Source organism: Colias philodice, chromosome 13 (genome assembly GCF_061535455.1).
Source record: "Colias philodice isolate Cphi_HAF_F1 chromosome 13, ilColPhil1 Martin Lab GWU primary, whole genome shotgun sequence".
Taxonomy (NCBI): domain Eukaryota; kingdom Metazoa; phylum Arthropoda; class Insecta; order Lepidoptera; family Pieridae; genus Colias; species Colias philodice.
The window spans coordinates 4,258,414-4,272,580 of NC_143098.1; the positions used below are offsets into that span (position 1 = coordinate 4,258,414).

At 31.5% G+C, this 14,167-nt stretch overlaps 2 protein-coding genes across 2 annotated transcripts; both read left to right on the top strand.

The window, feature by feature from the left end:
• Positions 1-202: 202 nt before the first annotated feature.
• Positions 203-2,452, top strand: LOC149483322 (transmembrane protein 19). The gene is made up of 5 exons (XM_089702324.1): positions 203-809; positions 920-1,168; positions 1,277-1,426; positions 1,646-1,966; positions 2,090-2,452. The coding sequence occupies exons 1-5, from the start codon at positions 650-652 to the stop codon at positions 2,248-2,250; spliced, it is 1,041 nt and encodes a 346-aa protein (XP_089558450.1). The 5' UTR covers positions 203-649; the 3' UTR covers positions 2,251-2,452.
• Positions 2,453-2,840: 388 nt separating this feature from the next.
• MFS10 (major facilitator superfamily transporter 10) lies at positions 2,841-12,660 on the top strand. The gene is made up of 11 exons (XM_089702326.1): positions 2,841-3,151; positions 3,402-3,601; positions 3,717-3,797; positions 4,209-4,452; positions 5,330-5,544; positions 6,315-6,476; positions 6,922-7,054; positions 7,640-7,753; positions 8,383-8,513; positions 8,795-8,893; positions 9,097-12,660. Exons 1-11 carry the CDS (start codon positions 3,058-3,060, stop codon positions 9,169-9,171), a joined length of 1,548 nt encoding a protein of 515 aa, XP_089558452.1. The 5' UTR covers positions 2,841-3,057; the 3' UTR covers positions 9,172-12,660.
• Positions 12,661-14,167: the final 1,507 nt, after the last annotated feature.

Genomic DNA, 14,167 nt, shown 5'->3' on the forward strand with positions numbered 1-14,167 from the left:
TTGAATTTTGACTTGGAAATGTGCTTGGAAATGATGAATAATTTTTAATTTATGTAAATTTGGTAGAAATTATGATGGAAAACTAGCCCAAGCTCCACTGTAGCTGTTCAATCACAAATTCGTGTTTTGACAGGTTCTTGCCACAGTTCTAAAAAAGAAAGCAAATTGTCAATGTCAATTATGACATTTTGTTGGTTGCTCTGTTGTCAGTTGTCACTTGTCATCATAAAATAAAAAATTAAAATGTGATGAAAATAAATTTCTGTAAAAAGGTCAGATTTTGTATTAAAATATAAATAAAATTTTAGTTTTATTATTTACGTACACCCTGATATGAATACCAAATCCAGGTGGTTATTATAATTGTGAAATTATTTGTACTTAGTATTGAATTTTAACTTGCAAAGTTGGAATCATAAAACTTGTTTACCTGAATGATTTTATAGTCATTTAAACTCGAGGAACGACCCTACTAATACTTTTAACGGGACATAACCTTCGTATTATGAATTGCCGATAACCTTAAACGTACTTGCACATATCTGATTTAGAGGAGAGGAGTTTGTTATCTCTTTAGTTATTATTGAAGCAATAACTACATAACAGTAAATACTAACTTAGTTAACAACTGATATACTGAATACTCACTATGCAAGCTAAAGAAAATCCACTTAAAGAAAAGAAAAATAGATTACAACATGATCATGTTTTATCAGTTCTTATGATTGCGGTTGCAATTCCGCTTTCTATGTCTTTTTGGATAATTAATATATTATATACAAAGTTGACCCATGAGGAAAGTTTTGAAGGTATGTAACACAAAATTATTATTCCTGTCTTACATACATATATTTTATTTTTTTAGTTTTAATTTCTTATCCAAAATAAAAGTAACTGTTTTATTTGTCTTAATTTACAGATGTGTCTACAATATCTCCTACAAGATGGTTAGCATCATGTTTGATTCCTATACCAATATCTCTGTATGGATACAGGAGGAAGACATTAAACCTTAGCGGGGCTCTTCTTGCTTTGGTTGTTGGATTTGTACTTATTTTGGCAAATTATTGCTTTTTGATGACACTGTTAACATTTTTCTTAACATCATCAAAAGCATCTCATTTTAGGCCACATTTAAAAAGAAAATTTGAAGAAGATTTCAAAGAAGGTAAACAACTTTTTATACAATTACTAAATGCTTTTACAAAGACAGTGATTCAAACAAATAGCAAACATATTTCTGTTATTAATTTTTTAAATTTATCAAAAATGACAGGTGGTGAAAGGACATGGGTTCAAGTACTTTGTAATGGAGGGATGGCAACCCAACTTGCAATCTTATATATAATTGATGTAGGCTCATCTGAAAGACCTATTGATTTCATTAAAGATTATAGAGCATCATGGCTCAGTATGGGTGTTCTTGGTAAGCAGTCTTGATAAATTGATGTGTACCAATGAAAAGTGTATGGGAAAATAATATCCTGTAATAGTTAGCAAAGTTTTAATTTTTCTCTCATTTTGAATTTACATATAAATAATCAAGAAAAAAAAAATTTGCAACTATACATAATGGATTAGAAAATTGTTATTACATAATTAAATTAAAAGCCCATAAGTGTATTTTAATAATTATTATTTACAGGTGTTCTTGCATGTTGTAACGGCGACACCTGGGCTTCTGAATTAGGAACAGTTCTGTCGCATTCTGACCCATACCTAATTACAACATTTAAAAGGGTGCCAAAAGGAACAAATGGGGGTGTCAGCGTTATTGGAACTATTTTGAGCACAGTCGGAGGTCTTGTTATAGGATTGGCTCACTATTTGTCTGTTATGTATTTTTCTGACAGAATATTGTTGACATATGCACCACCACAATGGCCGATAATCTTGTATGGTGCTGTTGGTGGTCTTCTGGGAAGCCTCATTGATTCACTCATGGGGGCAACTTTGCAGTATAGTGGTATGATCTGTTTTAATGAATTTTGTAAAAATATAGAAAAAATGTTAGGTTCAGGCATTATTCTTGTTCAGTTCAGTTTAAAAACGAAAATTTTTTTTGTGATATTTTTTTTTCTTTTTACAGGTGTTGACAAGGATGGGAAAATTGTTTCCCACTCAAGATTATCTGTGAAAAATATCAGTGGAAGAAATATTTTGGATAACAATAGTGTCAACCTAATGTCTACTGTTATCATGGGATTGCTAATACCTACTCTTTGTAAAAATATTTGGCCTATATCATAAATATATTAACATGTAAAAATAATTATAAAAATAGGAGTCTGATACGTCCATTACTCAAGGCTGCATTTTATTGTTGACGTTTTAATTTAAATTGATTATGTTATTTTAATTAAAATATATTATTAAGTTGATTCTACTATTTTTCAATTAATTGATTAATATAATTATTATAAATAGTGCTCGGTAATTTAATAAATAAACAAACAAACCACATTGTTTTATTGTAAAATACATATCACATAGGTAATAGAAGTTGGCATTCCACATTTAGAATACTGCAGTACAATTGAGCATTATGTACTAAATTATAAAATATTTACGTTTGCAAGCGCTTTTGCTCACATTCGAATAAAATTGTAAATCGAAGCCATTATGGAAACTACCTGAAGATACAAAAAATTTAATTAAAATTGGTTCAGCGATTTCGGAGGAGTTCAGTAACAAACATGTACAGAAGAAATAAGTAATAACGTATTATTGTCAGCTTGAAAGGGATTTACAATGTTTCAGTTAAACGGAACGAATTTTGTTTACAATGACAGTGACAGTATGAGTAATCACGAAATGTCGAACTGACAGTTGTACTGCTATGAGAACTGTGATTGTCGTGTGATTGTGTACGGATTTGTGCAATTGAATCCTTTGTTTACCATTTATTCCTCTTTAGAAAAGTTTATGAGTCATTTCAAGTTCTGATTACATGTATTATATTTATTATTGTCATAACATTTATAATAAACAACTTTATGTAACTAATTACGTATAACGGCGTTTGATTAGGAATGGTTGTAAAAAATTAAATAAACCATGTCATTACCAATAGATGAAAGTCCTATAATAAATGAGGACATCGAAAACGATGTAACGAGTAGTCGGAGAACTCTGGTTCAAACAGAAAGAGGTAGGATATGTTATTGTAATAATTTAAAGTGTAAATAGTAAATACTAATGACGGAAGAAATGCTTCAGCGATTTTTATTGTTCGATAGCCTACGTAAATTACCTGATTCATTGTTTATGTAAAATTGAATGTTTATGTTTTTGCTATTCAAATACCATTGCAATAATAACAAAGCAGAATTTGTGAAACAAAATAATTGCTCGAACTATTTACAGTAAATTTTCTACAGTTTAATTATATTATATTTTAGTTGAAGAAACAACAGGATGGATCAAAAGTCGTACTGTATTGGGAATAATGGGATTCCTTGGCTTTGCCAATGTGTATGCAATGAGAGTAAATCTCTCTGTTGCAATAGTAGCCATGGTAAATTCAACAGCTCCAGTACCATCAAATGAAACTTTGGATGTTTGTCCTGCATCACCATCGAGTAATAACACAGTACCTACTGTATGTATACGTTTTCAATATGAGTGTAATTTCTTTGTTCATGTAATAAAATGTTTCCTTGTTAAAAAATCTTCTTTAAATTGAACAATATTACAAGAGTTTTCTTGAATTTTAGAGACCCGGTGATTTTAATTGGAGTGCAGAACAACAGAGCATAATCCTAGGATCATTCTTTTATGGATATGTATTAACACAGGTAATTATTTTTATTTTTATTTTATTTATTTTTACTTTACTAAACTGATCCATAACAATCATCATCCATACTAATATTATAAATGCGAAAGTAACTCTGTCTGTCTGTCTGTTACTCAATCACACCTTAACTACTGAACCAATTTGCATGAAATTTGGTATAGAGATATTTTGATACTCGAGAAAGGACATAGGATAGGTTTTATCCCGGAAATCCTACAGGAACGGGTTTTTCTTTGAAAACGCGGGCGAAGCCGCGGGCGGAAAGCTAGTAGTTTATAAAATATACTATGCATTAGTCTTCAGAACTATTCATTTATATGAAAAGTCACCACTCAAGCTACATACACCTACATACACACACCTTTGGAACAGCTAATAGTTACATAACATGCACTTTTTTTAAACACAGATACCAGGTGGAAGAATAGCTGAAATATTTGGTGGGAAACTAGTATATGGTGTGGGAGTATTATTGACAGCTATCTTCACAATTTTGAGCCCCATCGCAGCATTTGTGGATTTCAAATTCTTCATAGTTGTGCGAGTGTTGGAAGGGCTTGGTGAGGGAGTGACGTATCCAGCCATGATGGCCATGCTTGCAAGGTGGATTCCACCCTTGGAGAGATCTAAGTTTGCTGCTATTGTGTATGCAGGTAAGATTTGATTATAGTTTTTGTGCTGTGAATTATTGTTTTATGATTAATATTAGGAAGGCTCTGTCTGTTTAAATTGTTCTATTTTTTGCTGCATTTTGCTACAGTTTAGTAGCATAATAGTATTATAATAATTAATTATGTGTAATAATAGATCAGAATAATTTATTAAGGTTGAATGTGGGGAAAATAAATAAAAAATAAATTAAGATTAAATAACTTACAAATTGATAAAACACAGAATATTTTGTCAAAAATTTAACATTTGAAAGATTAAACCAAAGAAATCTAATAATTGTTTACCATCCATACATTGCGAAAAGTATTGTACAACAGCATTATCTCATAGCCATTAACTTAGTATGATACTGGGACAGTTGTTTTCAAGGTTAATAGTTGCATGCAATATGTATTATCAGTTAATTCATAGTTTTTATAAATATTTCATGTAAATGTTTGACACAATTCTCACTATTGTTTGAATCAATCATGTAAAATAATTTTATATGAAACAAGAAATCCGCCCATGTCTTTGCCTGCATTGTCAAAGGAAATACCCATATGAATGACATGTTTACCACGGTAAAAAGAAGTTCATGTCGTTCTCTAGCCTCCTTTCTTCCAAATATCTCCTTTAAAGTATCAAATTTAAGCCCATTCTACACTCGCGCGCAAAGGAAGGCGCGTACCAATGAAAATTATTGTTTTCTTATTTCTGTGTTTGCGCCACAATCATTAGTTCGCGCTTTCTTTCGCGCGCGAGTCTAGAGCGGGCTTTAGAAACATGAAATAATCCAGTCACAACAGGACATGGCAAATTCAGTAATGTTATAGATTAGTATATTCTTCTTATTATATTCTTTTTTATTTGTTCAAGGTTCAAACATTGGCACAGTGATATCCCTACCAATATCAGGGTGGCTATGCACATTAGAACTTGGCGGCGGTTGGCCACTCTGCTTTTACTTATTTGGAGGTCTCGGTGTGCTATGGTTTATCGCTTGGATGTTTTTGATATACGACACGCCACAAAAGCATCCGCGAATATGTCCCAAGGAGGTGGAATATATCACACAGACAATTGGACCACAGGTAATATATTATTTATTGTTGTTTTTGTCATTTTTGTAGGGATTGTTGATTTTCTTCTATCATATGTCGGATAATAGCCTATTTCTAAATAGAGACTGCAACTTAACACAGGAAAATAAGCAATGTGTTAATCTCATCAAGGTTATAACTATAACAAATTGCAACTTGAACTACAACGGAATTTTATTAAATCTTTTTTTATTTACTAAGCTTCATTCAGAATTAAACAGAAATTGGACTTTTGAGAATAGATCCCAATCTCGAGTAAATTTAAGTTGTACATTAATTATAAATGTAGGTAATTGATAAATGATGATTCATCAAGCAGATATAAATGAAATCACAATGTACTACTCAATGTTTTGGCATAATTAATCAACTTATCTAGAGCACAGTTGTTTCAACATAATATATTTAAATATATATGTAGTTATTAATTTTGATACAATGTGTTTCTCAATATTTGCGCATTTCAGTTGGTCGGTATAATTAAGCACCCCACTCAATTATAATTATTTATGAGAAAATTAAAACCTTGTTAAAACACAGATTTACACACTTTCTGTGAGAAATAATTATTTCAAAGTGCACATATATAGTTTATATGATCACAATGATTTCTTACAATATTTATTTTACTTATAATGTGAGCTAAATAATTTGATTGGAAACTTCATGTAGTTTTTTTTTTAATTAATCCAAAGTATAACAATTATGTACGCACATCCTCAAAACCCTTATATAATAAAAATGTATTTGATATTGAACAGGATGACAAGCCATCAATGTCAATACCATGGTGCAAATTCCTCACCTGCTTACCGCTATGGGCTATATTGATAGCGCAGTGCGGCCAGTCATGGCTGTTCTACACTCAACTAACTGAATTACCAACGTATATGAACAATATACTGCACTTTGATATTGTGTCTGTGAGTATGCATTTTTATTGAAGTATTTTTCCATTATTATGAAGAGTTAATTTTGAATGCTAATTTTTTTACGTTCTCATTCGGAAAATATTTATCATGTAATTTGAATGTTTTATGATTTCAACCTTAGAAAAATAAGCTTTTTTTATAATATAACCTATGTTCTAGTTTTATTTTTCTTTAAATTCAATTTTTCAAGTGAAATCAAAAACGAAGTAAGCAAGCAATGGTGTCTAAGGATTACTATGATATAACCCTTCAGATGGCCGATCTTTAAATCGAGACAATATTTGTTCAAATTAACATCTTATATCGTGGTAGTAATTTTTAAAATATACGCTCATTAGAAAACTCTGAGGCATAGGCAGAGTGTTTCATTAGACAGTTTTTGGACGTGAATGTAAGTCCAATTGTTTAAGGTATGTCATTGAATTAATGTTTACAGAATGCAAGATTATCCGCTCTACCATACCTGACAGCTTGGATTGCAGGCATCATTATAAGTATATTCGCTGACTGGCTCTTGGCAAAAGGGTGGATATCTCGACTGAACAGTATGAAACTGTGGAATACAGTAGGTAAGAGTAGTTGCATAAATATTATTTTAATACTAGCTGTGCCCCGCGATTTCACGCAAATATTTATCCCTTTTTGCAACTTATAATTGCTGGTCCAATTCTATTGGCCCTAGTTTGTATACTGTATAAAGATTAAATTCCTCAATAAATGGGCTACCTAAAACAAAAAATAATTTTTCAATCAAGACCTAGTTTCTGAGGTTAGCACATTTTATAGTATTAATATTAACCCATTGAGCCCCGAACGGCCCGATCGGGTCCACGACACAATAGATTTTCTATTGTGTCTGTGATTCCGGGGCTTGAGTTATAACAGATCGAAAAAAAAAAGACGGATTGCACTCCGGCAGTGCCGGCATAAGTGAAAACTTGATTATTAACGTTTAGCATGTTTGATATTTTGGAATGGTATCCGTCTTACGCATGGAATATAAGGGCTAAAAAAAAAAACATCCGTCTTACGCTTTTTCGATCAGGCCACGTGTCCTGACGCGAGCTTAAGGTTTAATACCCAACGCCGCTAAAGAAGTTTTCACTTCAAAAAAGGATAATTACCATTAACTTATCGATATATTTATTTGTCAGCGGCGTTTATCCCAGCGTTCGGTTTGCTGGGCATCGCGTGGGCGGGCTGTGACCGCATCGCTGTGATGTTGTTGCTCAGTATTACGTCAGCGTTCGGAGGCGCTGTTTATGCTGGTAAGTACTTGTATTCTATATTAGCTACGCCCCGGGGTTTTACCTGCATTTCTCCGCTCCTAGTGGAATAGATTTCGTGTAGTCATTAATAATAAATAAATAAATATTATAGGACATTATTACACAAATCGACCTAGTCCCACAGTAAGCTCAACTAAGGCTTGTGTTGTGGGTAATAGGCGACGATAAATATAATATTTAATAAATACATATATAGATAATAACACCCAGACCCAAGAACAAATAATTGAGTTCATCACACAAATATTTGCCCTGACCGGGGATCGAACCCGGGACCGTCGGCTCAGTAGGCAGTTACTTTACCACTGCGCCAACCGCGTCGTCATTATACATCATTACGCGAAATCTTCGATAAATATGCTATCTGACACTTAAATATCAATAAGGATTAATTTCTGAGATAAGCGCATTTAAGATTGCAAACTTCAGATTGATAAATAAAAGGAATGTAAAAAGATGAAAAATGTAAAAGGGCATAGGGAATATTCTTTTACTGCATGAAGATTGAATCAAGGTTTATTGGATTATCATTAAAATTATTATTCTTTAATTTATAGAGTGCAAAGTTAGCTTAAAAATAATAATTAAAATATAACAATATTATTCAGGTAACCAAATGAACCACATCGACCTGTCGCCGCAGTTCGCGGGCACAATGTATGGGATCACGAACGCGGCGAGCAACATTTGCGGCTTCATGGCGCCCTACGTGATTGGACAGATTATTAGTTCCGATCAGGTATTTGTTTTACTATCATTATTATGTATTATTTGCCATTATACATTACATTTTTAACCAACTTCAAAAAAGGAGGAGTTAGCTTATTCGACTTTTTTTAATAAAAAAAAAAATACAAAAATATAGTTTGTACTATTGAGGACCGTTACGATACTTCTACCCTCTTCTGTTTGTTGGCAATAAATCTAAGTATAAAATAATACATACTTGAGCAATGAGCATACATATTTTATTTGTTAGTAATACTGACATAATATTTAAAAAATATTTTTTTTTAACAGCAAACCCTGGGCCAGTGGCGAGAGGTGTTCTACTTAGCGGCGGCAATTGATCTCGGTGCCAATCTGTTTTATTTATTCTTCGCTAGTACAGAGGAACAGGTAAATATTAATACTACTGCTCGCCACGGATCTACTGTTTTTTAACAATACATGTATGTAAGCAGACGTAAAAAATAGATAAAATAATAGAAAAAGGATAATACGTTAATTTAAAATTTTTTTGTCTACACAAATTGTCTGATCAAATAAAAATACACAAACCCACAAAATGAGTCGTATATTTAACAATAATTCAATTCCAGGACTGGTCTCGGCCAGACAGCGACGACATGACAGCATCAGCTCCAGTGGAGAGTATATTGTTCCCGGAGTCTTAGGGGACAATATGCGCGCCTGCACAATACGATACAGCGGTTTGAGTCGTCTAACATTGCCAGATGTTGTACGATCATTTGACGTTTCGATTTCAAAATTCGAATTCGTTTTTTTTTAGTGTCATTTTGACATTTTTTTTTATGCCAGTGAGCGATGAATTTTTGCCAGTGTGAAACTTTTTGGTCTGCTAGCAACAGATAAATTAAATATACTTTACTTTTACTATAATACCCTTCCCTTTAATCTCCAAATTTTTATTTTCATAAGCATTCTGAAATATGTATCATCTATAAAATCTTTAAAACATTAATTGTACGACAACTGGCATTGACGACGTGTTTTCGAAGTATACGATTGCAGTGCAGGCACGTTTTTAGATAAATATTATAGTAATCATAGTGAAATAAAAGAAGTGAGCTTCTTGAATTATAACCAATCAGGAAGCGGTAAAATGAAAAATGACATTATATTATCCAATCAGGTGTTAGTTATATAATGAACAGTGATATTTAATCGTATATAATATGTATTTTGTATTATGTAGTTGGTAAACAATCCATGGACTTATATCTCTCACACAAATTATATGATTCTTTATTATAATAAAGTCAATGCGTGAAGCGAGAAATATCAAGAGATGAATACGAAGTATTTTTGGCATGTTATATTTTATAGTGAAGGTGCTAAAAATGGTATGAATGTTAAAATCATTTAGAACAACATAACAGTTATAAAATGTGTATTTTGTATTAAAATTGTATTTGGGATATTCATTTTATTCAAATTCATTCTGTTAATAGAAATATTCATAAACTGTAACAACTTTGAGGAGTACTTAAAATCGATTATACATTATGTTTTGGATTTTTTTAACATAACATGTTGCATTATCATATTATATAATATATTATATACGCAATACACACGTACGTTCCTATTAACAATTTATAAAATCTATTTATTTTACACAACAGCTTGAATTATTGCAACGATTTGAATTTAATAGCAATTTATTTCTACTACAATCAAATGCAGTATCCTATTGCATGGGAAACATACATAAATATAAATAATATGAGCATACTTTTTATTAAAATTATTAACTCCCAGTTTCACAACTTCTGGAAATGTTCCGTTTAGCAGTATCTATTAGATAACGTGACAAATAATGTATGAGTATACAAAATAATGTATGAAAATAAAGTGATGAATTGTTAAAGGCTATCAGGGACTTTATTAGCAAGATGTGAAATGGGATCTTAATTTTAAAAACCGCAAAAACGTGGTGCTTTAATACAATAATAGTGGCATAGATAACGCCCCTGCCAAAGATTTTGGAAGTATTTTTTTCAACAGATATTCATACGTGAAAAGGATGTTTGGAAAACTTTTTAAACTGTAAAAATATTTTAAATAAAACGACTGTGATGTAAGTGTAGCGAATGTGGATATGAAATGGTGTAATTCTTAGAAAAATGTATACCTAAGATTTTTATTGTTTCTAGTTATTTCTAGAATAAGTCGTTGAAGGCAATTTTAAATTATGTATTCAATATATTATGGCATAACTGAAATTCGTATGGCTATTATGATATTACATTGGGAATTAATTAGTAAAAAAATCAAAGTTTTAAAAATAATATTAAGCTATTGCATAGCTTGTATCGCGGGCCTTGAGCGCGGGGACCTAAAATTCCGTAACGAAAAACCTCACGCTCCCCACTCCGACGTGCACGAAGGTGTGGCTTGAAGGCATAGCATGCAATAGCTTTACCGCTGCAGTCCCCGAGTGCCACACGTCCTTTTTTATTATATTGTGGAATTAAATTCAAAGTATTAATGCCAAATTTTTAAGGCGTATGAATTTGTATCGTGCATGTGGCATGCAATATTTGCGATTGAGAATGGTATAACCATACAATATTAGTCTGTTTTAATTAAATATTCAATTATCCGCTTCATTTGTTTAAATAGTTTAATTTATATGACAATAGTTTACTTCCGTTTATTTGCACCTTAGACTATCCGGTACAAATATTTATTTTATTTAAATATGGCTGTTTTAACTTATTGCTAAGGATTTTAAAATCCAAAAGCGTTATCAATAATTGTGATTGTAATGCATTTTCATGACATTAACCTTTAATCTTATTAACACGAATCTTCTTCTTTCACCAAAACATTTATAGCAAAATCAACCAATGTGTATTTGTTTGTTTTCAATGAGTGTTAAATAAATAAATTATAAGCGTACTACTTAACATATCGAAAATACTTATCAAACGAAATTAGAATATTTTTTCTACATTAAAACAGTATGGTCCCTCTTCACAATGGGCAGCGTTGGTCGAGTATAGGCAATCACGATAATGTAGAGGGCCTAAATGTCTATGATCGGCTGTCGTTGTAGATGGTTATTTATAATAACCGTAATGGCGGCAAACATCGACAATCTTTTGTTGGACCAACTCTGTTCGTTTTAGACAAGGTCCATTACCTTATTTGTTTTATTTCTTTTGATATCTGTATTCTTTGGCTAACATTGTGTCGCTTCCTTTTTTTATTATATCGCTTTTTTTTCATAAACTATTAGAATAAATGCGGTACAAAGGACCGTTAGTTAATTTGTTATTTAATCATTCCAGTAAATTATTTTTAAATAGTTAAGATAGCACAGTATTCGTTTGTGATGAGCTAATAATCAAATATTTAGGGAATTTATTGTCATTTTTAATCGACATTACACTTTTTATTGGCGAATTTTATAATTACTTTTGTTAAGATTTACAAAGTAATGGCTTTTTTCTCATGTGTAGATTTTTTTTTATTTCGCACATTTGTATTTTGTTCGCGAATGTTTTGCCCGCGCAATGCGTGTCTATCCATTACAAAATGATGTAAGTTGACCTTAGATATGATGCACTCCATGATTTCAGCACGAGAAAGTATCCGTACAGAAAAGGTTTTAAAGTACCTACGAAGCTACTGTCTAAAATAAATACAAATTTAAAGCCAATCAATTAAATTAATTTTACTAAATACGTACGTCTTTGTACGTCTGTAGCTGTACGGGTATTTACCGTTTCTTATTTATTGAATTACTCATATAAGTAATATCTACTATTCAGTTATTAATAAAATAAATTATCATCATATTGTCTATTTTATGTAACACACCTAAAAAGTTTTATAAAGGGTACTTAAGCTTTTATAAAAGGTAAACTTCAATATTTTTAATTTTGAAATTTGTACATCTTTGATAAACGTAAATATAATGTTTTCCAAATAAATATAGAATCTCTAAATAGTATACGTGTATTACTTTAATATAAATTTGTTTTGTCAAGCATAGTGAAACAAATTTGTAGATACCTACTTTATTAAATGATATTGTATAAACTAAAACGATAATGTTATATATAATTCAACGTCTACATATGTAAGTAAATGTATTTTTGTAGAGCATTCGAAAATAAAATTCGATAAAATTACACGGATTTTTATTTGTTCCCGCCGCATGCATTTTGTTACGAAAATGTGTCGATGCATGATGATAAGCAAGATGATACGTTAGTTTTTTGCGCTCGAATTTTCTCGCTTCGGTCCGATAAAATTATAGGTTGGGGGACAGTGAAATAGGGGTTCAGACGAATTCTGTGGCAATCTTTACACTATCGGCGACGCCGGACGCCAACGGTGATTATCGCAAAAAACTAATGTTTGTTTTCGCCTCGAGTATTTTGTACGGTTGTAACATTTATCACGTTACGAGCCTGGATGCTGTATAATCACGCAGTTTGTGATTTCATAGTCATTTAACGAGTGCAGGTGCGACATTCCTGTGCATCGATGTTACGATAATTTGCAATATTTAAATTGCTAAAGGTGTCAAAATACATTAACAGCTCTTAAGGTGAGATTTTTTTAATATTAATGTAGTAGCAGAATGGCAATTACATTGCCGATTACCCCCAATAACCGAAATTCGTAGAAGTCTTGCGCATTTTTTAAAGTCTGTTTTATAATAATAAGGTAGGGATTTTCTTGCTTACACCGTAGATTTATACCTACATATTATATCTTATGTTTTTAAAATGTATTTATATTAGTTAGATAATTATGAAATTATTGTAGAAATAACGATCAAATGTAGGTACTATATAATACATTTGTTTCTCTTCTATTATTGCACCTTCTATTTTAAATTATTCTCGTGAAAAAAGGAGAAAGTAGAGAAATTTTGTTAAAAACGAGGATAGGTAATTACAGCCACATTAAAATTTTGGCGTTGTTGCTCATAACGTTTATAGTCAATTGACGGACACAAGAGACTTTTAAAAGAGATAGTTTAAGAATCGCAAACCTTTCTCTGACGTCGTAAAGTTTGTGTGTAAAAAGTGTTTAACAAAAGAAATGCAATGAACCCTTGCAGTAACCGTTAATAAAGTAATTTCGCCGTCTCAACGCGTGTTTGCTAAATATTTTGGCGGGTATTGTCCTTTAGTCCCTTTTGCTGATTTCAACCCGTCAATTTCTCTTTATTTAAATACCAAATATTAACGAAGGTCTCGGAAGACTTTACGAGCCGCCAAAGGCTACCAACAAAGCTTAACGATCGGCACATTTATGACTATGTTTAACAATGTTTTTTCATGTACGCCCGTTATGAACTTACAAACCTTTGCATCTATTGTTTTGGACGTTTGCGTCATAAAAATTAACGGTTTTAGTTTGGTTAGGAAATTTAATGCTTGTTTTGTCTAGCAAATGTAGGTAACTTAAATAATCGTAGCCTATCAAAAGTTTGTTTGTTTGTTGCTTTGACTTTAAGCTTTTCAAAGGTTTAATAATATTAATTCTACAATCTAACTGAAACATATGCATGAAATAACGAAGTTTCAAAAACATATATTTCAGAACATTCCGGTGGTGTGATTTACTTTTTTTATTAGAACAGATAACACGTTCCTAAATCTAAGAAATTAATGCGTCCACTAG

Coding starts and splice junctions, on each gene's coding strand:
- LOC149483322 (XM_089702324.1), top strand. CDS start 650: ATGCAAGCTAAAGAAAATCCACTTAAAGAAAAGAAAAATAGATTACAA. Junction 1,427..1,645: donor GCTCAGTATGGGTGTTCTTG/GTAAGCAGTCTT, acceptor TATTATTTACAG/GTGTTCTTGCATGTTGTAAC. Junction 1,967..2,089: donor GGCAACTTTGCAGTATAGTG/GTATGATCTGTT, acceptor TTCTTTTTACAG/GTGTTGACAAGGATGGGAAA.
- MFS10 (XM_089702326.1), top strand. CDS start 3,058: ATGTCATTACCAATAGATGAAAGTCCTATAATAAATGAGGACATCGAA. Junction 3,798..4,208: donor ATGGATATGTATTAACACAG/GTAATTATTTTT, acceptor TTTTAAACACAG/ATACCAGGTGGAAGAATAGC. Junction 6,477..6,921: donor TGCACTTTGATATTGTGTCT/GTGAGTATGCAT, acceptor TAATGTTTACAG/AATGCAAGATTATCCGCTCT.